The sequence below is a fragment of the Martes martes genome, assembly GCF_963455335.1.
Source record: "Martes martes genome assembly, chromosome: 6".
In the NCBI taxonomy this organism is placed as follows: Eukaryota; Metazoa; Chordata; class Mammalia; order Carnivora; family Mustelidae; genus Martes; species Martes martes.
In genome coordinates, this window is record NC_137893.1 from 68336901 (window position 1) to 68364825 (window position 27925).

The 27925-nt window shown below is 40.9% G+C and overlaps 1 protein-coding gene across 2 annotated transcripts in view; it reads left to right on the plus strand.

Annotated features, from left to right (window-relative positions):
* The first annotated feature begins 966 nt into the window (after positions 1-966).
* Positions 967-27925, plus strand: part of STX7 (syntaxin 7) — a 44992-nt gene continuing 18033 nt past the window's right edge. Inside the window, exons 1-2 of one of the 2 annotated variants that reach the window (XM_080807271.1) lie at positions 967-1081; positions 7485-7635. In XM_080807271.1, the coding sequence (XP_080663397.1) occupies positions 7551-7635 (85 nt within the window). In that variant the 5' untranslated portion in view covers positions 967-1081; positions 7485-7550. Of the gene's footprint in view, positions 1082-7484; positions 7636-27925 lie in introns of those variants that run through there. The other variant, XM_080807272.1, reaches the window with a different exon arrangement.

A 27925-nucleotide genomic window follows, 5' to 3' on the forward strand; every position in this document is an offset into this window, starting at 1 on the left:
CTGGTCCTGGGATCCAGCCCTGCATTGGGCTCTCTGCTCAGCAGGGAGCCTGCTTCCCCCCCACCTCTCTCTGCCTGCTTCTTTGCCTACTTGTGATCTCTGTCTGTCAAATAAATAAATAAAAATCTTTAAAAAAAATAGAAACAAAAAAGTAAACTGAGAGACCATTGTGTTTCTTTTTCCTGTCTGACCTCACTCACTCAGGTACATATGTGTGTATAATAATAAACAACCTAGAATTTACTCAGGTGATACCAATTCAAAACATCTGATTTTGGTTTTTTTTTCACCTAAGTATTTCTGGACTTTTCATGTCCTGATGATCCTTTCAGAATAATAGTGTTGCCTTAATACAGGCAAAGGCCAAGCCACTCTATCTTCTAATTAATTTTCTCAGTATTTCTTTCACCCAAAGCAATCGATGCTTTTATCTAACAATTGCATTGTTCGAATAGTTACCATCAGAACATTCTCTGCTCTTTTCAAACCCTGTTAAAACTACTTCCTGCCCTTCAAGGGTGCTTAGAACGACCTGTATGTGCTATGAAAATCTGTCTACTAAATGGGCACACGAGGGTGACTCTTCACTTATTTTGTCATTGTTCCCCTAGGAGTGCATATTTGCTTTAGCATTTTGTAATGGAGCCCTGAATACGTTCTACTGCAGAGTAAGGAGAAGATGGGCAGGACCTGATGGGGCGGGCTGAAGATACGAGTCTAGAGAGGCCGCCATCACCCGATAAAGAAGGATGCTCTCCGTTTCCTCCTCTCGTTTTTTGGACGCAGGCTAAGACGTTTGCCTTCCGTTAGTCGAGGCCTCAAAAACATCTCCTTTGCGATTTTCTTGGTACCTTATTCCTTAGCTGAGACTCGGAGGGGGCGGGGCAGAATGGCTGTCACTCAATCTCGCCGACCAACGAGAGGGGAGCCAGCCCCGCCTCCTTCCCAGAGCTGTATTGTGCGCATGCGGGCTGGGAGCCTCAGTGCCACCGCCCATCAGCTGAGAACCGTAGCTGCGGGCTCTGGGGCCCGTGGGTGCCCGCGGCCAGAGGAGGAGAAGGAGGAAGCCGAGGAGGTTGGGGTAAGCGCAGCCTGGGGGGGAGGGGGCCCCCAGGCCCGGCGCCCCAGAGGCGCGAAGTCCCCGCGGCTGCCGCGCCTCCTTGTTTGTGCGCGTCGTCAGGTGGCCGCCGCCTTGCGCTTTGCCGCTGTGGTCGGGAGGCGGAGGGCAGGCGCTGCCCCAGCCCGGGAGCACCGCCGCTGCCCACGCCCCCGGTCAGGCAGGCCCTGCCGGCCACGCCGGCCTCGCCGGCCCCGCGCCGCCACGCCGCGCAGCAGCCCGACTGGGGCGCTGGCTCCGGTGCACCGGCGGGCTGCGCGTACCCGGGCGGGGCCGGCGCCGGGGCCCGCTGGGGCGGAGCTCGGGAATCCTGCTTCTGCCAGGAGCGGGACACCAAGTGACCTCTTCCTCTTTGCGACTCGTGGAGTTAGAAAACGCACTTTAAAGTTCTCTTCGCGAAAACAGAGGAACTGAAAATAGATGGCTGTAGTGAAGGAGCCCTATCCATTTATTCGGAGGCTCATTGTAGTTGGTTTTCTGTCTGGCTTGAAGGCAAGCTAACTTTCTTTGATTTCAGTACACGTCATTAATTGGTTTACATAAAGACCTTTAAAAATACATAAAATATTTCAAGACACCCCCCCCCCAACCACCACCCACCCGGCTCCTTGTTTTTAGGTTCCTGCTTTTTAAAAATTTAGACACAAAGAAGAAAATAACATTACCTTTTGGTCAAATGCTGTATTTTTTTTCCCTCTCAAATTTCTTGTATTTGCTTGGCTCTTGTATACATACATTACTTTTTATTTAATTCACATCAGTGTATTTTGACTGTAATTTAAAACATATGCAGAATCTGGAAGAAAATGATTATGAAGTGCTGTGTGTTGAGTAATGTTGCAGGTGGACGTTTCTTCTGGAGCAGCCTTAGCCTCACCCGTGCAGAGACTTCTAGCAGTGTTTAGCAGTGTCTTGTGATGTGGCTGGCCTCTGTTTTGAAGGCCGCTTTGAGGAGTTTGTCTCAGACTGTGACTAATTAAGAATTATGCTCTTGTTTCAAACTTTTTGTAGAAGTTAATATATCATAGTACCTCATTAATGTCTGCATCATTTTTCTTCAGTTATTTTGCTTCTGCTGCTCCCAATAACATAGCCCCGTTTTGGTTAGGATATCAAACTTCAGCCAAGTGCTGGTGGTGGAAAAGTAAATTATATAAAACACTGGCAGTAAGTCTGAGTAAAGTTTGTCATGATTCCATTGGACAGTTTGGTGTAGGGAAGGGTGAAAAAGAATCCTTGGTATTGTGAGTAAAACCAAATAGTATAATAGTTTAACAGATGGAGATGCTGAGCTAAAGAATTCAGTTAATTTGGTTTGGGTAGAGAATGCTCACATCCCTAGAATGATCGCCTTCACATTCATGCAACATCTACCGTGCACCTGATACTGTGGATTCTGCAAGGCTGATGAGGTTGTCTTGTGTTTATATCGACGAGGTATGGATAGATAATAAGCAGTATACCACCTAGATCATCTTAAATAGTGATTAGCACTACGATAAAGGAAGTTAGATCAACAGAGAGTGGCAGGAGTGGTGATTTCTCATTTTAGATGCAAGTAGTCACCAAAGACTTATCCAACATGCAGTGAGACTTTGCTGGTGTAAAGGAGTCAGTCATGTGGGGATCATGGGAGAAACCTTCTAGGGATAGGAAATGACACTCAGCAAAGGCCCTAAGGCAGTAATCAGCCCAGTACATTTAGGATCTGAAAGAAGACACTGGAATGTAGTGACTTAGGATTGATAACTATTTATCCTCAGACTAGGTGTGTGTTCTTAGGAAATAGGTACATTTATCCATTCAATCTACAAATATTTATTAAGTACCTATTATACAAGCAGGTACTGAGATTAGAATAGTGCACAAAACAGACAAAACCTTGCCCTCCGGGGAGCTTACATTCTGGCGCATGGTGTGGAGGGAAGTCCAGTGTTTTATGTTAGTACTCCCAAATTAGAAAGTGAAACTATTTCTGTGGTTCTGTCCATGCTTGATTTATAGAGCATTAGATTTATGCTTATTGGAAGTCTTGGAATTCTGTAGTGTGTCCAGGAGTAGTACCTGGGGATAGTGTTTGACACTTAAGATTTCACAGTTCCCTTTGTTCTTTTATTTGTGTTCTATAGAAAGTCTTGAGAATATCCTTGTGATGAGTGTTGCACTTTGATCCTCTCTTTCCTTTTTTCCCTTTACAATCTATATATTTTCATAGAAAGGTAATTGTTGAGATGTCTACATAAGCACTATTTAGTAGAACTTTTTGCTGTGATGGAAATGTTCTACACAAGAGCTCTATAAGCCCCTGGCCTCACATGTGATATTTGAATATTTGATAGAGCAGGTATAGATAAAGGGTTATTGTTATTCTGAGCAATAAAACTCAGAATTCTGAATGAGCTTTCAAAAAGAGTCATCAAGAGGGGCTCCTGGGTGGCTCAGTCGTTAAGAGTCTGTCTTCAGCTCAGGTCATGATCTCAGGGTGCGGGGATCGAGCCCCACATCGGGTTCCTTGCTCAGCAGGAAGCCTGCTTTCGCTCTCCCAGTGCCCCTTCTTGTGTTCCCTCTCTCGCTGTATCTCTCTCTATCAAATAAACAAATAAAATCTTAAAAAAAAAACTAGTCATCAAGAGTCCTTTAGTGCTTGTTAGCTCGGGCTAAGTGCTGGAGACTGATGTGGACAGCAGCTATCCGCATAACTTAGTTGATTCTAGTCCATATGCACAGATCACAAACTTAAGTCATCTTATAGTTAGCTGTAACTGTGGTTTATCTATTTGTGCATATGTTTTTGCAGTAAAGTTAGTCATTTGGCTCCTTTATTTCTCATATTTCATCATCTGAAGGGCCAGTCATTGTTGTCTTCTAGATACCACTATTAGCAGAATAAGAGAAAAGGACTAAGCTATTCAGCTATGTTACCTTGATCTACTCATGTAGCTGCCTGTTCCTCATCCTTTGAGTGTAGTCTGCAGGAAGGTGGTAAATTTGTTTTGTTTTGTTTTAATTGAGTGGGTTCACCTGTCCTGAATTTTTGTTACATGATGAAGCAGTATGATTTAGTGTTTTAAAAATATGTGCTGTAAGATGTAGTTTCAAATTTTAGCTGTTAAAATTAAGCAAGTTACTTACTCTTGTTATGCCTTAGTGTTTTCATGTGAAAAATCAGAAGAATAAGTGTACCTACCTCAGAGGTCTGCCGTAAGAATCGACTGAGAAAAGAAATCTAGAAGTCCTAAGCACAGTGCTTTGGAAATAAGAGTTACCCATTGTCAATCCAATGGAGTTTTAATGGCTCTTTCTCTTCCATCATTTGCAAATTTCTTTTCATTCTTCATTCAACACAGGGCTGAGGTGATAACCGCTGTTCCCCTCCTCTGAGGAGAATCCAGCCAGTCCAACAGCAGCCCTTCTTTGGGTGAAGGAAGCCCAGTTATCTCAACAGCAGGAACTTTGAGAATTTAGTTGCTTGAGTAAAGGGATGCGGAAAACTGGTGGTGTTTTAAGCCAATTGATTGATTCTCTGAAGAGGGAAAAAGGGGGTCTTGAAAAAAAAAAAAAACAGGGAGAAGGCTTAGGTTAGGCTCTCATGAATTTTGAGGGTTAAGGGGAATGTTTTAATACTATGTATGTGGAGGGAGGAGCCTCTTGAAGACAGTAAATGAGAAATGTTTTCTCATTCATATGTTTGTGCTGGCAGTGAGCCAGTTTTTCTAGAGCTCTAGTTAATGGGGAAAGGAAAAGGAAAGGTGTCAGTGAGCCAGGAGAGAATTGCCTATTTTCATCAGTGGAATATTAATTGTTAATGAAAAGGAATGACCTATTGATCCATGCTACGGTATGGATGGACCTTGGCAACATGCTAAGAGAAAGAGGCTGGTCACAAAAGAACACATTGTGTGATTTTATTCAGAGGAAATGTACAGAACAGACAAAGTCATGAAGACATAAAGTAGATTAGTAGTTGCCTACAGTGGGAGAGTTTGCAGAGACATGAAAAATGACCATAGGATTGTACACTTTTTAATGTTCTTTAAAATTCTAATTCTAAGATAGTTAACAAACAGTGTTATATTAGTATACAGGATTGTACACTTTAAATGGGTGAATCGCATGGTTGTGAATTACATCTCAAGGTTTTATTGAAAAAAAAGATGCAGAATTTCAAGATCTAATTGGTGGTTTGTGGGATGCATGCGCTAGTGTTGGTTTCGGTCCAGTCTTGTTCTGACTGGGCCCCAGCTCTTCGGGTGGCCGCAGGCCCAAGGCCAAGGCCATCTGCTGTCCTCCTGAGGCAGTTCTGCTGTCTGAGTTGAGATTTAGGTCTATCCATAGGACTAGGTGAGATCTGAAGAGCCCAGAATAGGTAAATTGGACCTGTGGATCAATGAGGGATGAATGGAGAGCATCTAAAAGTTCCCTGGAATTCCATGGTGGCCAGGGACATTCCACGTTGCACCAGAGTTTCAGCTATGGAGCCAGTACTGTTCTGCCTGTCTCAGCAGTTCTACAGGTGTCCTTCCTGCCAGAACTGCCCTCTTCTCCCCTACCAGCAATCTCCATGGCTTCTTATTGCAATGTATTAAAACTAAACCCAGCATTCAGGGTGCTCCCTCTTCCATGACCTTAGTTTTGTGTGTAGCAGGCATGGGTGGCTTGGGAGCCCAAATCCTGGGATTGAATCCCACCTCCACATGGTCGGTGGTTGGATTACATTTATAGTTACTTCATCTTTATAAGCCGCAGTTTGCTTGTTGTTAAAACAAGATTTATTTGCTACTATCCCCTTTTAAGGGGGAGGCTTTAAAAATTAGAATAGACAGTCTGTGTGAAATGCATTTCATTTCTCAGATGGGCAATAAATGTTGGGTCATTTCTCTCCATGTTGTCTTCTACTTGTCCCAGCCACGACTCTCCTGATCCTAGGTAGACTAGCAACCATACCTGCCTTCCCGAAATTCCACACTGCCAAGTGCTCTGTATGTGCATTCTGGGTCTACCCGTCCCAGGCTTCACATCTTTGCCTTTGTCATTTTCCGTACCAGTCATACCCAGGTACTCACATCTTCTGTTTCTGTGTCATAAATTCTTTCGAGATAAGGGCAATGGTGAAAATTTCTTTTTCCTAGCCTCTCACCTTTGCCTAGCACATGACCTTTTGCTGATTTGTGTTGCTCTTGTTGTTTTACTCTACTAAGTTTCTTCCCTCTCCTAAATAACAAACATGAATTAAGCAGATTCTTATTGTCCTGTTTGCTTGTGACTCCCTAGTGCTTCATTTGATGCTGGCCACGTAGCAGACTCTCAGTAGAGAGTTGGTTCTCACATGGACTGCCTACAGCTTTGCTGCAGTCAGTGCACTCAGTGAAAAGATGGGTGTGGAGTTGTTGAGAGTCTGTGCTGTGCCCAATCCTGTTTGCAGGCATACCCTTTCCTTCTTTCTTTCCAAACCGCGACACATGTGGTATGGCATGCGTTGAGACTGAAAAGAGCTCCCTCTCGCCTCCTTCCTGTGGCAGTGCCCCAGCTTTGCTTCCTGTCCTCATGCGGGCTTCTGGAAAAGGAGTGTGTTCTCCTTGCTCTGTTGGCAAGGTGTGGTGAGCGTTTTACGGAGCATGCCCTTTTCCCCTTACTTGTTAGCTCTGCCTCTCAAAGTTGACCTAAGCTGTTACAATTAGAGACCCATCAGTCCTATGTTCCGAAGCTGTTCCTCTGTGTGTTAAATTAGATAAAGTGACATTTCTAGGGACACCCTGAAGTTTGTATACCATTTAATAAATATGTAAATACTCATTTTGTGTCAGGAATTTTTTTTTATTATTATTGTTTTTAAAGATTTTATTTATTTATTTGACAGAGATCACAAGTAGGCAGAGAGGCAGGCAGAAAGAGTGAGGGGGAAGCAGGCTCCCTGCCTAGCAGAGAGCTCAATGCAGGGCTTAATCCCAGCACCCTGGGATCATGACCTGAGCGGAAGGCAGAGGCTTTAACCCACTGAGGCGCCCAGGCTCCCCTTGTCAGGAATTTTTAAATGTTGGAGAAAGAAAGATACATCGCATGTAGACCCTGCTTTATAGTTGCTGGCACTTTAGTTAAGGAGAAAATATGTAAACAATTAAAATTATACACAGAAAAGGGACTTGGCAACTCATCCTTAGATCAAAGTTTTCAAAGGGAATGTACAATTTGAGTCTTATTTTAATTGCTTAACATGACTGTGACCTTTAAAAGGCCAGTGTTTTGGATAGCCATGAGAGTTTTACTGTTCGATGTGTCCCTTTGCCATATTTCAACCCTGTTAGGTGATAATTTGGAAAATGTAGGTCAATAACTTTAAAAGTACAATTATGTGACTTCTGTTTTGTAGGTGACTGCTTAGAAAACTGTCCAGCCTGCCAACATCTGATGAAATTAGTGAATAAGCAAATCAGCTATGTCTTACACTCCGGGAGTTGGTGGTGACCCCGCTCTACTGGCCCAGCGTATCTCTTCTAACATCCAGAAGATCACACAATGTTGTAAGTTGACTTCACTGTTTTCTATTCTTAACTGAACTTAGAGGTTCATAATAGGACAACTCCAGAGACTGAGAAAGGGAGAAGCAATCCTCTAAAAACAGATTTTAGAAGGCTAGAACTCTTAAAATTAAAAATAAAAAAATTTTTTAAAAAAGGAGGCTAGAATTCTTTAGAGTGAATGTGAAAGATAATTGCATTAGAAGAGATAATACTTTTGCATTTTTCTGTAGAGTGCCATGCACATAATACACTATTTTATTAATGAAATAAAGATTTAAAAGGATAGATACTTATATTTGCTTTAAAATCATCTTGTTCTGGATGAGATTAAAGAGACTTGTTGATTAAATGCCATAGGATTGGAACTGGGGAGTACCAAGAAGAGTTTACATTTATTAAAAATAAAGTTTTGTAGAGGGAAAAATACACGGTCCATCTTTAAGGAGCAGGGAGTAACTAATGAGGCAACATTTTAATCCATTGAGACAGATCTAGAAGATAATTCTCAGAATTCCCACAAACTATCTGTGCTACACCTGTCAAAAACTATCCTAGTAGACCAATCCCATGTAGCATTTTATTAGAAATTATTACTCCTTGGGATGGATAGATAGATAGATAGTTTAAAAGATCACTGTAGCAGATTTGAACCGAAAGTTCTTTTGTTTTACATTTTGTTTCCAAATCATAGCTAATCACATATGTGGATTATTTTTAGTTACCTTGTGATCAGCATTTTGCCCCTTTGGATATTACCTGAACACTTTTTTTAGAGTGTGTTAAAACAGCATTATTCTTCAGCTTACTTTGTTAAGTCTCCTGTTCTCTTTACCAGAATGGGTTAACACACTGTGAAAATAAAGAATGTTTTCAGATGACCAAACCGTGTTTTCTTATCTAATCATTAACTTCCCAGAAGTTACTACTCTACCCGAATAATTTCAGTGAGGTGTCAGCATGTTTTGGAGGCAAAAGGAGTAAAAGTAGATTACAGATGGTTCTAAAAAAGTGCTGCTGTGCACAGTGGTATAATAATAAAAGCCAAAGAAAACAAGATTCTTTTTCTTTTTAGAAGTAGTGCTGGTTGGCCTTGGGCTCATGTGTGAAAATTAAGAGAGGTTATAATTTTAGTTTACATGTGTGGGAAAATCAGGACCTTTGTGTAAGAAAGGAGACCAGGAAGCCTTCCTCTGGAGCACAGGCAGATCTTTTGGGCTGGGAAAAGGGAACGTGTTAGGAATTCTGGGAAGAGGAGGAGGAATGAGGGTAGGCACTGAGATCATAGAGGCAGTAAGCATCCAGTGGTGTGACAGATACACAGACTGGAGATCATATGTGGGCTTGAACTGGAAGGAAGTAAGAGTTAACTTAAGTCATGTCCACTGAGAAAGAGATCGGTTGATCCAACCAGATGAGGAGTGATATGTTGGGCCAGAGTTGCATATTCATGGAATAACTCATAACTAAGTATGTGCCTTTGTTGTGTGCTTCGGGGCAGCTTTGGACTGTGGGGGAGTGTGGTGGGAAGAACCACAACTCTGCCTTGTGAAAAGGGGTTAAGACTAGGCCTGGAGCACTGGGTTTCTCAGCTGGTTAAGCATTTGACTCTTGATTTTGGCTCAGGTCATGATCTCGGGTTTATGAGAACCGAGCCCCGCATCAGACTCTGTGCTAGGTGTGGAGTCTGCTTGAGATTCTCTCTCTCCCTCTGCCCTTTCCCTTGCTCACACATGCGCTCTCTCTCTCTCTCTCTTTCTTAAAAAAGAAAAAAAAAGTACTAGGATTCTTCAGCCATGAGAAGCTATAGTCACCACCTTTAAATATTGGAAACACTGTCTTATATAAAATACAGGAAAGGTATTCTGCATGATCATGAAGGTCTCCACAAATGAATAGAAGCAACAGTAGCCAGGCTTCAGCTCTAGAAGGATAGGGCTTTTGAATACTCCTGGTTATTCAGGGATAGAATTGCCAAGCTCAGGAGGAGTGTAGTCGCTGTTACTAAGTGACGAGTATATGGTGGTCAGATACTGTTTCTCAGGTCTGTTAGTTAGAGGTTTAAACACTAGAGTAATGGTGCAGACTACCTGTCTTATAATTAAGATATTCTCTATTCGTTCAGCAAATAATTTATTGAGCACCTACTGCTTGCTAGTCATGGTACCAGACTCTGGAAATCCAACAATAAGCAAGATCCCTCAGGCCCTGTTCTCGTGTACTTCATAGTGTAAGAAGAAATTTAATGGGGTGGGGTAACCAGGTGATGGGCATTAAGGAGGGCTAAGCACTGGGTGTTATATACAACTGATGAATCACTGACCTCTACCTCTGAAATTAACAATATAGTATATGTTAATTAATTGAATTTAAATGAAATTTTTTAAAAAGTAAAAAAAAAAAAAAAAAGAATGAACTACATGGTGGCTATGATGAAAATGAGAGTACTATGAGAGCAGGTACCTGAGGGGAAAGCTGCCTTAGCCGAGATGGTCCCCTGAGTGAGGACGAGAAGGGGCTGGGAGTGAGAAGATGTATGACAAGAACATTTAGAAGCAGCCAATAGCTGGTATTAAAATCCTGAAGCAGTTCAAAGCTTGGGGTGTTCAGAAAATGAACTAGAAAGGGAAGTCTGGTGTCGCTGAAACACAGCATGTGAGGCAGGAGTGACTGGAGAAGAAATCAGAGAGGAGGCTAAACAGGCCACCCTGAGCCAGGGAGGCTGTCAGGGAGTTTAGATTTTATTCTAAGAAGGAAGACACACCCTCAGATCTGTGCTTTGAAAAGATTGCTTTGGCTGCTACTGCTTAGAAAGTAGACTTTGGGGAATTTGAGGTGGGGACTTGTTGGCCATCACAGGGGTCTGGTGAGTGATGTTGGCTCATACCAGCGTGGTGGCAGTGGGGACAGAGGGAACTGATGGATGTTCTTCGGAGGCAGAGCCAACAAGACCTGCTGATGAATGTGGGTGGATTGAGAGAGAGAGAAGGAAGTCCAGGGTGACTCCGTGTTTGCGTTGAGCAGCCAAGTATATACTGAGGTGGGAAGGACTGTAGTTCAGAAACAGAATTTTTTTGGCTAAGTAAAGTTTGAGATGTCTTTTTTTTTTTTTTAAATTAACATATAATGTGTTATTAGCCCCAGAGGTACAGGTCTGTGAATCGTCAGGCTTACACACTTCACAGCACTCACCATAGTACATACTCTCCCCAATGTTGAGATGTCTTTTAAACACCTAAGTAGAGATGTCAGACATCTAGTTTAGATATATGAATTTGAAGATCAGAGTGTCATCAGAGGATAAATAGTATTTGAATCCGTGGGTCTAAAATAATCACAAAGGAGTAGGAGCAGAGAGCAGGAGCATTAAAAATGTAGAAGTCAGGAAGGCAGGGAGAAAGCATGAAGAATCAAGTGACAGGGGAGGTAAGAAGAAAATCAGGATCTGGTGGATTTCCAGAAATCAGAAAAAGTGTTTCAGGACTGAGTGAGGCATCATCTGTGTCTCATGCTGCCAAGAGACTAAAAAGCAGAGAATTGGATAGGGCAGACTGTCTGAGTGGGCTGGTTTTAAATGAATTAGGAGCCAAGGGCATTAGGCAGAGAAGGGGCTGGAAGGCTAGGGGATGTTTATGGAAAGGAGAAAGTGATTAGTTATAGTTTTGACAATGGAGAGGATTGACATACCTTGGAATGAGGGTTGTTTCACATGTTGAGTACTCACTTGAGATTTGGGTTCATGAATGTAGTGAAACCAATCATCACTATGTATTTTTTCTAATTCTGAGAGTCAGTGTCTGAATGAAGGGAAGTTTAGATGAGGTAGAGTTTGTTAGTGTTAAAGATCTAACCTACCCCGTGTGCATCACTGAATCGGATATGAAGAAATCACGTGGAAGTGAAAGGCAGAAGTGTGAAATTTCAGTTCATTTTTTTCCCATCTGGTAGTGCTAATAATACTGAATGTGATTGAATAAGATGGTACTTTGCACCACATTTAGGTGTTTCTCTTCACACTACATTTGCATCTCTTAAATTTGTGTCAGGACAAATTATCTAGTTGCACAAAAGAAATCTTAAAAGAAGATGCTGTAAGTAGGGTAATACCCTTGTTAGAATATGTGCACCTGTTCAACTAAAGCTAACGTCTCCCTAAATACTGCAGTGGGAGAAGTTTATTTTGATACTACTTTTGATTAAGATCAGGGAAAACTTGTAAAATATTAATTTTTATGGCTCAGTTTATACCAAAAAAGAAAATAGCAATCAAAAAGATTTTTGATTCTGGGAGGGACCCAAGAATAACATTTATTAAGATTAGAATTTTTTCTTTAACTAGTATTATATCCTGGCAGTTCTGTCTTGCAAAGAGTAGAACAGATGAGACAAGATATTTTTAATTTTTTTTTGTCTTAAGTTACTTTTTGTTAAAAATCTGTAGTCTTATCAATTTTCTTTACTAGTGAATTATTTAAATCATATTACAATAATATAGTTTATATTAAAATATTTAAACATTATAAATTCATAAATATATAATAGATAGAAATTATATTAATGTAACTTTTTAAGAATGACTAATAAGTATAACAGATTAGAACTTTATTAGGGATTTCTCTAGAGCATTTAAAATAATTAAGAAAATACGTATTTTTGTCTTAGTGTAACTATTTACTTGAAAATTTTCCTGAATATGGAATTCTATTGACAGATTGTAGGAGGGGGTGGGGGTGGAGGTGGAAGCAGTGAGGAAAGTTATTTAGATCTCAAAGTGATCCCGATGAAGAAAATATTTTTACCCTGTGAGAGAAAGTGTCTTGTTGTTGACTCTGTCACAGAGTCAGCAGGGTATTTGTGCCCCAGCTGCTCTATCCTTTGCCTGTGGCACAGACACTGTTCCGTTGATGGCCCCACCGTGGCATCCAGTCTTTCTCAATCCAGTGCTCCAGGCAACCATTCCCAATAGACAGGAGTTGGCATGTCAATAAAACTATTTGTTATCCCAGGTCTAGAAGATGATCATGCATCAAAGAAATGCTTGGACTTAATGCTCAAGCTTTGGCTTGAGATATTTACAAGTAACATTTTTATTAGTAGTATTTGGAGATGAGATGTACACCCAGTTACCCATTATCACCTGTCTGTATTTTCTTTGACACAAATTCCTACCAGTGATGGGTAGTGTAAGGGTGAACAAGCCTTTATGGGTGGAAATGGCTGAGCCTATTACATAAGGTAAAGCAGAGTAGGATATTTTCACTGGGACCATTCATTCTTGTGCAAGCAAACAACCAAACCCAGAAAAATATATTCATTTTTGAATAAATGATATCATTTATCTTCTGTAGATTATTTCAACATAGACTTATTTAGAGTTGCAAAAACACACAGAAGTAACTCATGTTTTTGAAAGAAGCAGAATAAATTATTGAAATCCATCACATAACTGAACATTTTTTTTAATCTTGAAAAAATAGAGCAATAATGTATAGAGAGTAGTATACCAGTTATTAGCGTATAACTCAATAAATTGTCTGTTACAATACCACATATACCACATATACCAAGAAGGAGAACATTACCAGTACCCTGAAGCCTTTCTCATGTTTTATCCACCCCATACTTTCTAAAGGTAAACCTCTAACATGACTGACTGATAGTCCCAATTTCTTAACTTTAGTAGAGTCACGTATTATGTTTCATGCTGGACTTCTTTCTCCCATTATATTTGTACGGTTCATCCATGTTCTGGTGTGTAGCTGTAGGTCATATGTTTTCATTATTACATAGTATTCCATATTCAACCAAACCACAGGCTGTTTATTCTTTCTGCTGTTTATGTACATTTAGAATGTCTCTGGCTTTTTGTTTCTCTTTTTTGCTGTTATGAGCAATGCTGAACATTTTTACATGTTCTTTTGTCTCACTTACGTGCCTGAGAGTACGGTTACAGGGTGCATGTATGTTTAGCTGTAATTAGTGGTTACCTAAAGTCATCATACCAGGTTATACTCCACCGGCCAGTGTATCAGAGTTCACTTTGCTCCAAATCCTTGCCAGCATTTGGCCTTACAGCCTTAAATTTCACCCCTTTAGACATAGCTCTATCTCATGGTGATTTGTATTGCAATTCCCTGATTAGAATCAGACTTTTTAGAACGTTGCTGAGGTAGGAAAATCGGCGAGACGATAGGAAAGATTTCTAATTAAGCAAGCTCTCTGTGAGTGCGTACACACTTCCTGAAATCAGATCCTGGTAGCAGTGTGACCTTGAGTAAGCTCTTTCATTCCCAGGACGTGAGTTTCTTACATATATTTTCTCTGGGCTGGATTATGGTCTCTTTCAACTTTAACAAGCTGTAATTGTGACCAAAGTTTTAAAGAATCTTGAAAGCTCTTCCAGCAGATGCAGGATTGTTCTCTTTGTTATTAAGAGACTAATTGCCATATCTGGATCCATAACACATACTTTTAAAATTCTGTAATTGAAATAGTCTTCACAAGACCAGCTAGAGTTCCGCTAAGACTTGTGTATTATTTCTAAGTATTAGAAGATGGGAGAGTTGCAGTCACAAAGGATTCTGGTGTGAATTGTGTCTGCATTAATTAAGGTATGAATTGACGGAAACATAAGTAGAAATATCAGCAGTCGACCATGAAACATAGTCATCAGTGGGGTGTCTGGGTGGCTCAGCTTGTTAAGTGTCTGCCTTTGGCTCAGGTCATGATCCAGGGGTCCTGAGATGGAGTCCCGAGTTCCGTATCAGACTCCCTCTTCCTGCTGCTCCCCTTACCTGTGCGCTCGTTCTCTCTCTCTCTGACAAATAAATAAATACAATCTTTAAAAAAAAAAAAAGAAAGAAAGAAAAAAACCTAGTCATTGAAATAAAATTTTCCCATGGGTACACATAGTAAGTCTTACCACCAATGTTAATAAGAATTCTGGCATTTGAGTATTTTTTAAAAAGAATAATCTGAAAGAGAAAGATAATGGCTACAAGTTAGCCTACGCGAAATGAACAAATTAGATCTATCGGTAACAAAAAATACTACTCAGCTACATTTATGAGTGTAGAAGTTTTCTGCTAAAATATGCATAACATGTCCTATGTGCATGTGTGTTCATTCCAGAGGGTTCAGGAAAGCAGAACCTTCGGGGGGTGGGGGGCATAAAATGTGTCAACTTAAACCCATGTTGTAAAGGTGAAGAGAAGGTGAATGGAAAATGTTTATGTTGAATCTTCACTGTTTCATTTTTTTTTATCATTTATCTCCTGTAGATTATTTCAACACAGACTTGTTTAGAGTTGCAAAAATATTACTGGTTTCTTTGTGTTGTGATTAGCTCTCATTCTGTATGCGTCCTTTCCTTATTTATTAAAAAGGATCCATGCTTGCCTTTTGTCCTCATAAGGTTCCTAGGACTTTGAGATGAAATATAAAATCTATATAAATGTGTGAGTCCTTTTGTAGCTTTTGAGAATGAATACAGTTCTTTTCATTGGAGTCTGGTGAAGGGGTCCCTTGTTTTTGCCTCTCAACACATGACTAAACAAAAGGGAAGCAGTATCATCAACTTCTCTTTTTTGGTAAGGTATGATGCTGATTATATGATAAAATCCTCATGTATGTTTCCCCACCCATGTTATGTAAAAACATTTTAATTACTATTGTATTTTTTTACTATAAATATATTCAGTATGCTTAGTACTTAAATATCACAGAGTAGCTTCTCTTTTATTAAAATGAAGTTTTAATAAAACTTCATTTTGGTTTGGTTGGTTGTGTAATGACCTCTCAATGGCCCCAGGGTGCTGCCTATCTGTACATTTTAGTTGGTTCAGTGTTGATGTGAGAGTCAGGCAGCAGATGTTAGACTAGGTTATTTAGTTTGGGTTTCCTGTAATAGTTATGACAATTCTTGTCCTCCTCTCTTTGACTCTTTTATGTTGTTTTTCATCAGTTACTGAGCAATATTTTCCATTAAAGAGTAATTGCCTTTTATACTCATTCCAAACTGGATTTTTTTTTAAAGCAGGTATTAATTGATTTGCCTGTTAATTTATTTGGATGAACCTAAAAGTCTTACAAAATAGTGTTCTGTAGGTTTTGGTGCATTTATTTTGCCCAGTCTTTTCTTATTGCAGTGTCATTATCTTGGTCATTATTTGAAGAAACCTTTGTTGGGGTAGCACGTCACTGATACTGAGTATGGCCAGCTATTTCTCTGGGATAGCTTAGCCGTTACCCCATTTAAAGGGCATGCCCACAGTCATGAACAAGATTTCTTCCTAGCATGAGGACTGTTATTTTCTTAGTGAGCACTGTGAAACTGTTGGCTAAAAATCCAGCTGAAGCCTGCTTATTTGTGAATACCCAGAGCACTATCTTGCTGTTGGGGCTTGGGAGGAGAACTGGGCAGGGTGGCGGAAATACATCCAGTGATTTGAGTTATACAGTATTGCCAGTATACTCTTCCTGATTCAGAAGTCTCTAGAAGATGTGTAAAGTTAGTATCTTTGAACTAAAGTTATTATCTTTTAACTGCGGGCATACCTTGGAGATATTGTCGGTTTGGTTGCAGACCAATAAAGTAAGTTAAATTTTCAGTTTCCCAGTGCATATAGTTATATTTATATTATACTGTAGCCTGCTACATGTATAGTAGCTTTGTGTTTAAAGAAACAATGGACATGCTTTGACTAAAAAATGCTTTATTGCTAAACCATGAGGACCATCATGTGAGCTTTTAGGGAGTCATAATCTTTAGGCTCCTGGAGGGTGTTGCCTCGATGTTGATGCCTGATGACTGAGCAGTGTGGTGGTTGCTGAAGGTGCAAGAGGCTGTGGCAATTTCTTAAAATTAGACAGCAGTGAAGTTTACTGCATCAGTTGCCTCTTCCCTTTGTGAACAATTTCTCTATAGCATGGGGTGCTGTTTCATAGCATTTACCCACAGCAGAACTTCTTTAAAAATTGGAGTCAATCCTCTCAAACCCTGCCCAGCTAAGTTGATGTGATGTTGTCAGTCCTCTGTTGTCATTTCAACAGTCTTTACAACAGCTTTATCAGGAGTAGATTCCATCTCAAGAAACTAGCTTCTTCGGGAAGCAGCTCCTCAGCCACTAATGTCTGATGGAATTGCAACAATTCAGTCACATCTTCAGGCTCCACTTTTAATTCTAGTTCTCTTGGTCTGTCTGCCACATCTGCAGTTTCCTCCTCTGCTGGAGTCTTGAGCCTCTCAGAGTCATCCATAAGGGTTGGAATTGACTTCTTCCCAGCCACTGTGCATGTTGACGTTTTGCCCTCTTATGAATCATGAATGCTCTTAATGGCATCTAGAATGGTAACTCTTTTCCAGAAATTTTAAATTTACTTTTCCCAGACCCATGAGAGGAATCACTGTTGGGGACAGCTATAGCCTTATGAAGTGTGTTTCTTAAATAAGACTTGAAAGTTGAAAGTTGAAATGACTCCCATTGACTGCAGAATGGATATTGTGTTAGCAAGCATGAAAACAGAGTTAATCTTGTTGAACATCTCCATCAGAGTCCTTGGGTGACCAGATGCATTGTCAGTGAGCAATAATATTTTTTGAAGATTATATTGATTTGAGAGAGAGAGAGAGAGTGCATGGTTGGGGAGAGGGGAGGAGCAGAGGGAGATGGACATACAGACTCCAACTAACATGGGGCTTGATCTCATGACCCTGAGATCATGACTTGAGGTGAAATCAAGTGTCAGAGGCTTAGTGGACTGAGCCACCTTAGCACCCCCCAATAAGCAGTAATATTTTGAAAGGAATCTTTTTTCTGAAGAGTAGGTCTCAACAGTGGGCTTAAGAGACTCAGTAAACCATGTTGTAAACAGATGTGCTATAATGCAGGCTTCATTTTTCATCTTTGGAGCACAGGAAGAGTAGATTTAGCATAATTCTTAAAGGCCCTGGGATTTTTGGAATGGGAAATGAGCACTCGCTTCAACTAAAAGTCATTAGCTGCCTTGGCCTATAACAAGAGAGCCAGCCTGTCCCTTGGAGCTTTGGAGCCAGGCATGGACTTCTCTCAAGCTATGAAAGTCCTAGATCACATCTTCTTCCAAGATAAGACTGTTTCATCTCCATGGAAAATCCATTGTTTAGTTTGGCCACCTTCATTAATTATCTTAGCTAGATCTTCTGGGGAAAGAATGTTCTAGTGGGGAATAACAAGTACAAGGGTCCTGCGGTGGGAGCAGGACTAGGGGAATGATGAGGAGGCCAGTGTGCACAGAGAAGGGAGAGAAGGAGCTGTGGTTGGGTTGGTGAGGCCTTGTGGGCCACTGTAAGGAGTTGGACTTTTCATTCCAGGTAGAATGAAGGTTTTGAGCATTTAAATAAATGGAGTGTGGAAACAGATCTGAGAATTTTATCACGCAGTCAGCATCACACTTTATTTGATCTGTGTAGAACCCAGAGGGAAGCATTTGTGGAGTCAGCATAAGTTGTGAGTTCCCCAACTTTTAAACACATAGGTTAGATTAAATGCTGTGCAGCACATTGATCTAATAGAGGAGGCGCAGTGTTGGGCTCAAGCAGAGTTCCAGGTTTGTCAAGTGGTTAAGATAAATGGAGGGAGGGGCTGCAGGAGGACATGTGCTAGAGAGTGAATATGATGATTGACCATAGAGTTTGGGTTGGGTGAGGAGATGGTTGAAGACATAGAGGACAGGGAGGCTATGTGAGTGACAGTGGCAGAATGACACGACCAAAGGGTGGAAGGTTCTGATAGGTCAGAGGCCTGTTGTTGGAACCAAGGGCCTAGTGGGAGTGAGCATGACATACCAGAGGTGGTGGGTTATAAATAGTGTGCATGAGAGGAAGGTGATGGAAAAGTTAGTTACTGGCACTGAGCGAGCATTTCATAGGATCTTGAAGAGTGTGACTAAGGTGGATGGAGGACCAGATCTTTGGGGCGGAGCATGCAAAGAACTGAGGCCCGCCTGGTGGAAGGATCATCAACATGTATGTTGAAATCACAGAGATTTGAAGCAGGAGTCAAGAGTGACCAGGAGGCAGGAGCTAAAACCATTAGCAGTTGAGGGGGCGTGGCCGGGGAACACAAAGTGACCTCAGCTGTAATGGGTAGTGGTGACAGGGTCCTCGAGGTTTTGTGTGTGTCCATTCTTTCTTGTACTCCTCGTCACTAGTCTTCCCTTCTGAATTTGCCTTTCTCTTTCTTTCCTGAGTTCAAGTTTCTACTTCCCCAGGGCCTACTATCTAGCCATCCCGTCTATGAGTTCTTTTGTGCCCTAGCTTTAAAATTCCAATTGTCTCATTGGGTTTTAAAAACAAAAAACAAAAAACAAAACTGTGCTGCTATTTTGGGCTATAATTTTCACCCTGTCCACTTTGTGGCCACATTTTTTCCTGCTGTATTTTCTCGAAGGAGTTTTGCCATTCTTTTCCACAATTGTTATGGTCTTTTTTGTGGTTGCTGTATCTGTTCTTTTTATGTTTTTCAACGGAATGAGTTTGGTTTTCCTGGCAGGGGAGTCCTGTGAGGGGAGGAGTGCTGAGTCACTCCGCTCAGGTGCTCATTTCTCTCTGTCTTGTCCTGAGGCCCTGCTTCTTTCCCCCTTTGCCTCTCAAAACCCAGTCTTGTGTGGAAGGTCCTCCTCCTCCGGTCCTCATAGCCCTGCATCACTCTCTTGGTCTCAAGACACACAGCTACCTTTCTGTAAGGCATCTGCCTGTTCTTGGGGAAAGATGGTACTTTCAGAAGTCAGCAGCCTAGGCATCCCAAGCGTGACCCCACCTCCTTCTTCCTCCTTCCCCAGGAGGGTGTCCAGTTCCTTTTCAGCCCTGCTCTTAGTCCCACTTAGGGCATGATCATCCTCTTCCGGACGTGAACACTTGCTGCCTACATCTTGGAGCTCTGCCTCCCTTCTACCGCTCTGCAGCCCCCCTTACTCCCTACCCTACCCATACAGCTTCCCACTCAGGAGCTGCTCTTTTCTGTTGCTTTTGGCCACATGTATATGTTTTTTAGACGTTTTTGTTGTCCTCATTTCTCTGAAAACAAAACTTCTGTGAGTTTTCTCCCCCTCCCCCCACTTTGTTCTCTGTGACTTCAGGAGGGAAGATTCAGAAACAGACTTACATCATGTCCCTGTAGGCAACAGAAATCTATGTTCAATCCATTAGTTAGAGTAGCAGTGTCTTGGTAGATGGAACTGATCAGAAATTAGGAGTGAGGTGACAGTTTGGGAATTGCTGTCATAGAGACTGGAGGTGAACTTCATGACATAGCTCACAACGCTCGGGGGCTCTTGGAGCGGAAAGAGAATGAGTGGGCCATTTGGTGGGTGACAGGAGGGCAGCTTGTCAAAAAGGTGGACCAGGAGGACCAGGAAGGCTGGATTGCTGGAGGGGCAGGGCTTGGCCACTGGGGAGTCCTTGCCTGGGTTTGCTGCTCAAATAAATCACCTTCTCAAGGGGCTGCATCCGCCTCCAGGCCTTCACTGCTTCTGAGTCTAGACTCCCTCAGAGTAGTAGGTGAACTAGATCCATGTGATAAAATGTTAGCACTGAATATCTTTGCTAAGAGAGTTTGTAATACTCCAGCCATCTTATAAGTCCAGAGTACAGTTTACATACAGTTTTCAAATGGCTTGAAATTTTTACAAACCGTGCCCTCAGATTTAACTCTTTATGAATCTACAATAGTTTTAAAATATGCTACATTTCCACTTTGTTCATCTGTATGCCTTCCTGTCTTTGAAATATCTGGGAAGAAAACCAGTGAGAAACTTAAAAAGAAATGTATTCAGTGTTTGAGACCACTTTGTGGAAGAGGCTGCGCGTGCAGGTGTGCTGGTTAGTTTTGGAAGGAGAGCTTGGCGAGCCAGTGGGCTTGGCCTCTGGAGGTGCAGACTCCCTTGTGAAACCTCAGCTCAAGACTCTCCTTTAGAATATCTTTTATCTTGCTCTTACCCCTTTTCCTCTCCACAGTTTGCTACAGTTCTTCTACCCACAAAGAAGATAAACTGCCCACCCAGGTCACAAGACAGAGCATGAGATAGGGAGCATATTGGAAAAATGCCCGTAATTATTTTAGTAGCTGTCTTTCAGATTCTCGGGGGGGTTTTCCCAGCTAGTGCTTTTTTAGAATTATAATATACTTTTCTTGGTTTTTCTTGATATATGATATCGCCCAATTTCACTTGATTTTTTTTCTTAGCACCTTTTTATATTGATACTTTTTTTCAACTCACTGATTTTTTAAATGATGTATTATACTGTGCATCTTGTATACTGTAATGAACCTAACCTAATGGTTCTACCTCGAATTATGGTAAACCTACCAGTTACAGTACCTTTTATTCTTAAAGAGTTCTCCGCCATTTCAAAATGTTTTCATAGCTATCATCCCCTGTAAGACTCCAAATCGTTCTTTAAAATGAGTGGAGGGGTTGATTGATAGATGGGAAAAGAGGGGAGGCTAAAATGGAATTTGTTTCTTTTCATGTTTCATTGTTTTCTAGTTCAGTTTCAGATCTATCATTTGTAAGTAACTGCTAGATACTTGTCAGTGTTAGCAACAGCTAACTCTTGGTGTCTGATGATAGAATATAACTGTTTTGTGTCAGCTGATATTTATCTTCATCTCTGCAGTTCTTGTAACTGTATCAGAGATTACAAAGTTTCAGTGCATGGTCCACCTTAGTTAGCTAAGATATGTTAATAAGAATACTCTTTGGGGCCTCTGGTGGGGGGGGGGCGCAGTCACTTAAGTGCCTGCCTCTTGATTTTGGCTCAGGTCCTGATCTCATGGTCGTGAGATGGAGCCCCATATTGGGTTCTGCAATGACCTAGGAGCCTGCTTAAGGTTCTCTCTCTGTCTGCATCCCCTCTCTGCTTGTTCACATGTTCGCTCTCTCTTAAAAAAAAAAAAAAATTCTTATTGTTCATTTCTGACTTTCAGGAGAAAGACATAAACTGCTTCACACTATTAGCTCCCATTTATTGAACTCTTTCTTACAATTTCCAGTATAAGGTGTTTCCATTCATTGTTCTCAGTTGAAATTCATAACTGAAAAAGAGGTGATTTTCTCTCCATTTGACTGCTGAGGCAGTTAGAGCTTGGAGAGATTACATGAGTTGCCAGGGGTCAGCAGCTAGGAAGAAGTGAGGTCAGGTTTCCGTGTCGTCAGGCTGTCTGGCTGCAAGGCTGCTTTTGTTGGTCCGCACATTTATACCATATAATGTGGCTGACACTGAGTCCGAGTCTCAAATTCACCTGCCCAGGGGCTTTCCTAACTATTATTTTGTTTTCTGTGATTGGTTATTACAATTCTGAGTTATTTTGGGGGTTGAGCAGCAGAGATGCTTAGTGTTTAGAAAATAGCCATATTCTGTTCTGTTTCTTGGGGATAATTCTTGGAAGGTTCTGTGTGCCTGGTAGGGCTGGCCCAGGTGCCCCCGCCTGCTGGCCACTCTCCCTGGTCAGATCGCATCCTCCTCATACCCCCAGTGAACTATGACAGGTTGGAACATCACATAGCCCCTCCCTGTACCAACTTAAGCTACCTAAGATTTTTAAGGCAAAAAAATAGTTTGCCATGCAGCATTTTTCCCTTAAGGAATCCACTAGATGGCAGCAGACCCACGTGAACTAGAATGGGTCTTTGTTAGTGAAGGTGAGCACTGGAAAGGGGACTGCTTGGTTTTTGAGAAAGTAATAATGCACCAATTGCGGTGTGTAGGAAATAGTGTTCTCTTTATGTTATGAAAAAATGTGATGTATTCTTTAAAGTCATCTCTCTAGAAATATAATGGTGCAAATAGTTCAAAATTGCAGGTAATATAAAAACAATTTGGGGGCACCTGGGTGGCTCAGTGGGTTAAAGCCTCTGCCTTCGGCTTGGATCATGATCCCAGGGTCCTGGGATCGAGCCCCACATCGGGCTCTCTGCTCAGCAGGGAGCCTGCTTCCTCCTCTCTCTACCTGCCTCTCTACCTACTTGCGATCTCTATCTGTCAAATGAATAAATAAAATCTTAAAAAAAAAAAAACAATTTGTTCATTGTGTTTGTTCACTGAACTTAATCCTACCTCCATGTAGTAGGTGAATTTTTCTTCAGGACACTTTATGGTTATGCAAAGAATTTGTTCCTTAATTTTCATATTTCATGAGTATTTTCTTTAAAGTTAAGCATATGCCAATTAGAATTGAATATGACTATCCTATAAATTTACAATATCCCAGACTAGGTAATGAAGTGAAGCCATAAAGAACCTGACTTGGGAGAAACTAGGAATGCTTATCAGCTTTTTCACATCACCAGCCTGCTTGTCATCTGCGTAGAGACCGTATTGTGACTCCCTCTCTGTAAGCTCATCTCTCCTCAGCATTTTTTAATATGGTTAACTTGGGTATGGCAAAAGATCCTCCGGACCACTATCCTACTGTTTTTATCTTCCAGAAGAAAAAGAACTAAGAGTGAAAAATTGGAGAGTAATAAAATAATAGAGGGGTAACAATACAACAGTTACTCTACAAAAATGTTCAGCCAATAGACAAAAGGTAACTGTAATTCTGTTTCTAAATTAAGGTGAAAAGAGCAGCATTTGAAATAACCTATCAAGCCAGCACCTGTGATGTACTTACTGATTATGTATTCTTTCTGAAAATTGCGGAAATTCAACTCAGTATACATGCCTGGTTGGTGAAAAATTTGCAGCATTGTTAAATATTGTACCACATAGGCTTAGTAACATAATGAGTACTTTATACTTTGGAGTAACACTGAGTCAGAGTATGTGAATACAAAGTTTTAGTAATTTTTCCTAATTTAGGACAAGGTTTGGCCAACTTTTTCTATAAAGAGCCAGATAGTAAATATTTTAGGCTTTGTGGTCATATCTAGTCTCTTACATATTCTTTTTTGTTTTTTGCTTTATTTTGTTTCCCCCTTAATTCTTTAAAAATGTAACAACCATTTTTAGCTGGAAGGCTATACAAGATGTGCCACAATTTGCTGACCCTGTTGTAAAAGGGTAACATCAGTCACGTAAAATGATGTCTCTGCTGGGTCATAAGATCTGAAGAAAGGACAGGCATTTCTTTCCTGATCAGTTTCAGCCAGACTCAAGGATCCTTGTGATCCACTGGTGGGCCATGAAGCTTACAGCTCAGTTCTTTAGTCTAAGTTAGCATACACTTATTTGTCTCTTTTTTGCCTTGGCAAACATATACTTAGATTATGAAATAATCCTTTAAAAAGTCTGTTACTGGGGTGCCTGGGAGGTTCAGAAGGTTAAACATCTGCCTTTGGCTCAGGTTGTGATCCCAGGGTCCTGGGATCCAGCCACATTGGGCTCCCAGCTCATCATGGAGTCTGCTTCTCCCTCTGCTTGTCCTCTCTCTGTCTCTCTCTCAAATAAATAAATTAGATCTCTAAAAAAGCACATAAATAAATACTTTTAGCCCTTGTAGTACACTGAAAAATATTGATTTGAAAACTCAGAAATCTACATTTTTTATCCTAGTTTTTCTACTAAGTAACTGATTTCTTGGATAAGTCAGTTATTCGGTCTGGTTCTCAACTTTCCGTTTATAAAATAGGATCGAATGAATGCCATATGATATTTCTTCTAAACTTGATTCAGCAATTTCACATTTATATTTTTATAGGCCCCTTGTCAGATACCTTTAAATGAGCCACAAGTTTAGAGCTATAGAAATTAAAGGAACACGGTTGAATCAGTGTTGATGTACAAAACCTCTCCCACTGTGCCAGATACATAATGGGTGCTCTGTAAATGTTTGCTGAATGAATGAGTAGTTGAGCACATTTACATTTCTTAACTCTATTCTTACATATGTATTTTATGTTAGGAATACTTACCTTACATAAGGTTTGATCTTTCTAATAAATGCCCTTTTGTGGTTCAGCTTTTAAAATATCCATTGAGTGTCAACAACTCAGTGGGTTCTAGAGATACAAAAATGAGTAAGACTAGTTTTTGCCTCTAATAAGGAGTTTACTTTCAAGTCAGGGAGCTAAATAATTTAATTATTTCAATTTATATGCTAATATGGTGTTAGAGATTTGAATTGCCAAGCTCAAGTGTCCTGTTTCTTACACTTTGAAGCTATTCCAAATACCACCTTCATTTAGGCTTTCTGGGTTGCCCTCCAGTAGAAGACCAATGATGCTCCTTAAGGGAAGCATTTTTGTAGCACTCAATGGTCCTGCTTCCTCTTTGGGCTTATGTGATGTGTTTTCCTTTCCTTTTATTTTTTAGGTAAATATAGGAGGCCTTATTTTACTTACATTTTCATGAGAAAGCATTCATGAAAAGCATCTAGCATTCAGTTAAATGCATCGATTAAGCAATAACATAATGGGAACATTCCTAGTAAGTATCATTCTGTAAGGTACTGTGTTATCAAAAGGATTGTTTCAAAGTGACAAGGTCATCAGCTAAAGCATTTCTCTTGTGAGGAATTTCAGCATCTATGCGATCTAAACAGCAATGACTAAGTCTAGCTTTTGTTTATAACTAGCTTGTTAAAGAGTCTCCCTTTCTCTTTGTGATTGCTACTAGGTCTGTTACTATTCATCACCTGTATTACTCCTAGTGGAGATAAGCAAAATGTAGAGCATCTTAGAACAGTTGTGTTGCTTTAACAACCAGGTTTTTTTCCTCCTGAGACTGGATCTGTGATGATCCTTCTCAGTGGTCATGATATTGTAACCAAGATGATCTGGATATAATTAAGAATTCTAGGTATTAGGTGGTCAAAAATAAATACCCATTATACTTCATGCCTTTTGTTTCCTACAGTGAATATATATATATATATATATATATATATATATATATATATATATATATATTTGTATGTTAACTTTAAAAAAAAAAAAATCCCCTGCCTAACATTGTACTCCTATCTCAAATCACCAGAAGTCCTCCCATTTCCACAAAAGGGGAAAACCAAGGTCTATCCAGTTCCTGCATCCAGCACCAAGTCTTGAGGGTGATTTCCATTCCATTCCTCTGTTTCAACACGATTCAATCACAGTACTCCTTAGCCATTGGACCAGAGAGTATGTGTAACCACCCCACACCCTGTGTAAAACATGGGAGGATATTGGCGGGGCGGAGACAAACAGTTAACACACCTAAACAGGTGCATTGCAGAGCGAGGAAGAAAACATTGGAGGTTAGTTGCCCCTCCGCAGCCAGAAACACGGTCACGGTTCACATTAATAATTTATTCTCCTTTAGTAGCCATTCCATGTCCCTTTTGCCTTCATTCTACACCTTGTCTGTGGAGTAACCTGGACTCTCAAACCTGGGTGGTTGCTTCTGCTCTTGTGCTTAATGATTAAGGATGGCAGCATTAGCAAGTTCTCCCCAGCTAATATCCAGGGACATGTTCCCACTCCTCTCTCTCACTTGGGCATGCGTGGGCACAGGCCCACATCCCTTTAACAGATAGCTCCATGGATACTATACTGTTCTGGCCCCATATGGCTACATGGAATCTCAGTTTTCCGCTCTGGTAGAAACATGGTTTATAGCCTTCACTTGAATATTGTCTTTAAATTAACCTCCAGGCATGGAAGGAAATTTGCAAATGGATAATTGAGTGTAAATGTGAAATGTTTCTTTCCACTTTGACCACTTAGTTCCCAAATCTAGTTTTCTTCCTGGCTCGGGGTAGAATAGCACCCTGGAGTGGTTGTTCTTGGAGAGCATAAAGAGCCTCCTGTAGGACAGAGCTTTACCTTCCTGGGATATGGTACTCCAAGTGACACCACAATTGAGTCTCAAATGGGCCAGTAAACATTTTAGAAAGTCTAGCACCTCCTAGATGATGGACTGCTGGCCAACCGGGAAACTCCATTGTCTTTGGAAGATCTGTCCTTTTTTTTTTTCTCTGTAAAGTGGGTATCTTAATCAGAACTCTGATGTGTAAAGTACCATGGTTGTGACTAATGCATGGATTAGGAAGCTGGTGGAAGCATGGGGGAAGGGAGTAGAGGAAGCACAACACAATCCGTCATAATCACCGTTTCAGTGAACATAAAATTCTGCCTCATTCAAGACTGAAGAAGCATAATTATCTTGTCACTTGGTGGCTGGCTAATGCTCCCAAGAATGGCACCATATCCCATGTTAGCTTTTGGTTGCTTTTGCTACAAATTGGTATGTGGCACTGCCAGTAATCTCGATAGTCTCAGTAAGGGGAAGTTGGTGAGCCTCTATATGGCTTTTACTCCTACACCATAGGTAGTCTACTGTTACCAAACAAGTGCTGTAGGAGTTGGGGCAAGGGACAGGCTGACGTGTACAGAACAAAATACAGAGAGAGATACACCAACAGGATAATACAACACCTAATCCATCTAGTAGGCAACTTAAGGCACTTGGTTATCTAGTACACACCTAGATAATAGGTGTGTACTAGATACTGTTTCCTTTTTATACAGGCCTCAATAGCAAGACTAGAACTGTTCCTCAAAATGGTAACACTGGTTGCAGAGAGCATGATCTTGCTTCAGGATTCTAAAGGACCCCTCTGTGTTTTCCTGTTGGGACATGGAACTCGTTTTGTAGAGTATCCTGCTATAACATGGGCACTGAAGTTGCCATTAGATCAACTGAGCCATTAAAACCAAATATAGAGCTACTTGTGCCCCAACTTGAGCTAGCTAGCAGAATAGCCTTTTCTTTGGAGGAGTTAAAGCCGGAGCTGGCAACCTTTTGGGGCATTCAGTAAAATGGGAGCACCGTAAAGTCTCATAAAGCACTGTTCCCCATTTGTATTTGAGACTGCAGAGAAAGCAGTTTGTCATTTACTTTGCGGAGGTATGTCAACAGTCCATACAGATTAATGGACTAGGAGGAGACAGGACCCTATATTTTCATGGAATTTATCTTCTACCTGCTGTCATACTTAACATCCTTCCTAGGCACCTAAGAGTATATGGTCACTTCTTGCTTTTCAGGTCCTTAAAAGCAAATGGAAACAGTGCATTGGACTACTGTAGTGTTCTTTAGGAGGAGATGATCAATATCTTTGAAAACTAAATTGGAGTACAGATGCAAAGAGTGTATGTAACCCTGAGATAGACTGTGAAGTCTTACTGCTGTTCCACCCAGTTGAATGTGACCCCTTCCCATGTTCTCTGTTTTTAAGTTAGAGCAGGAAGTGTTTACCAAACTGGCAGGTATATACAAGGTGCTGGAGATTGTGATGGTCTGTTCTAGAAACAGATCACATTTTGGAGATCA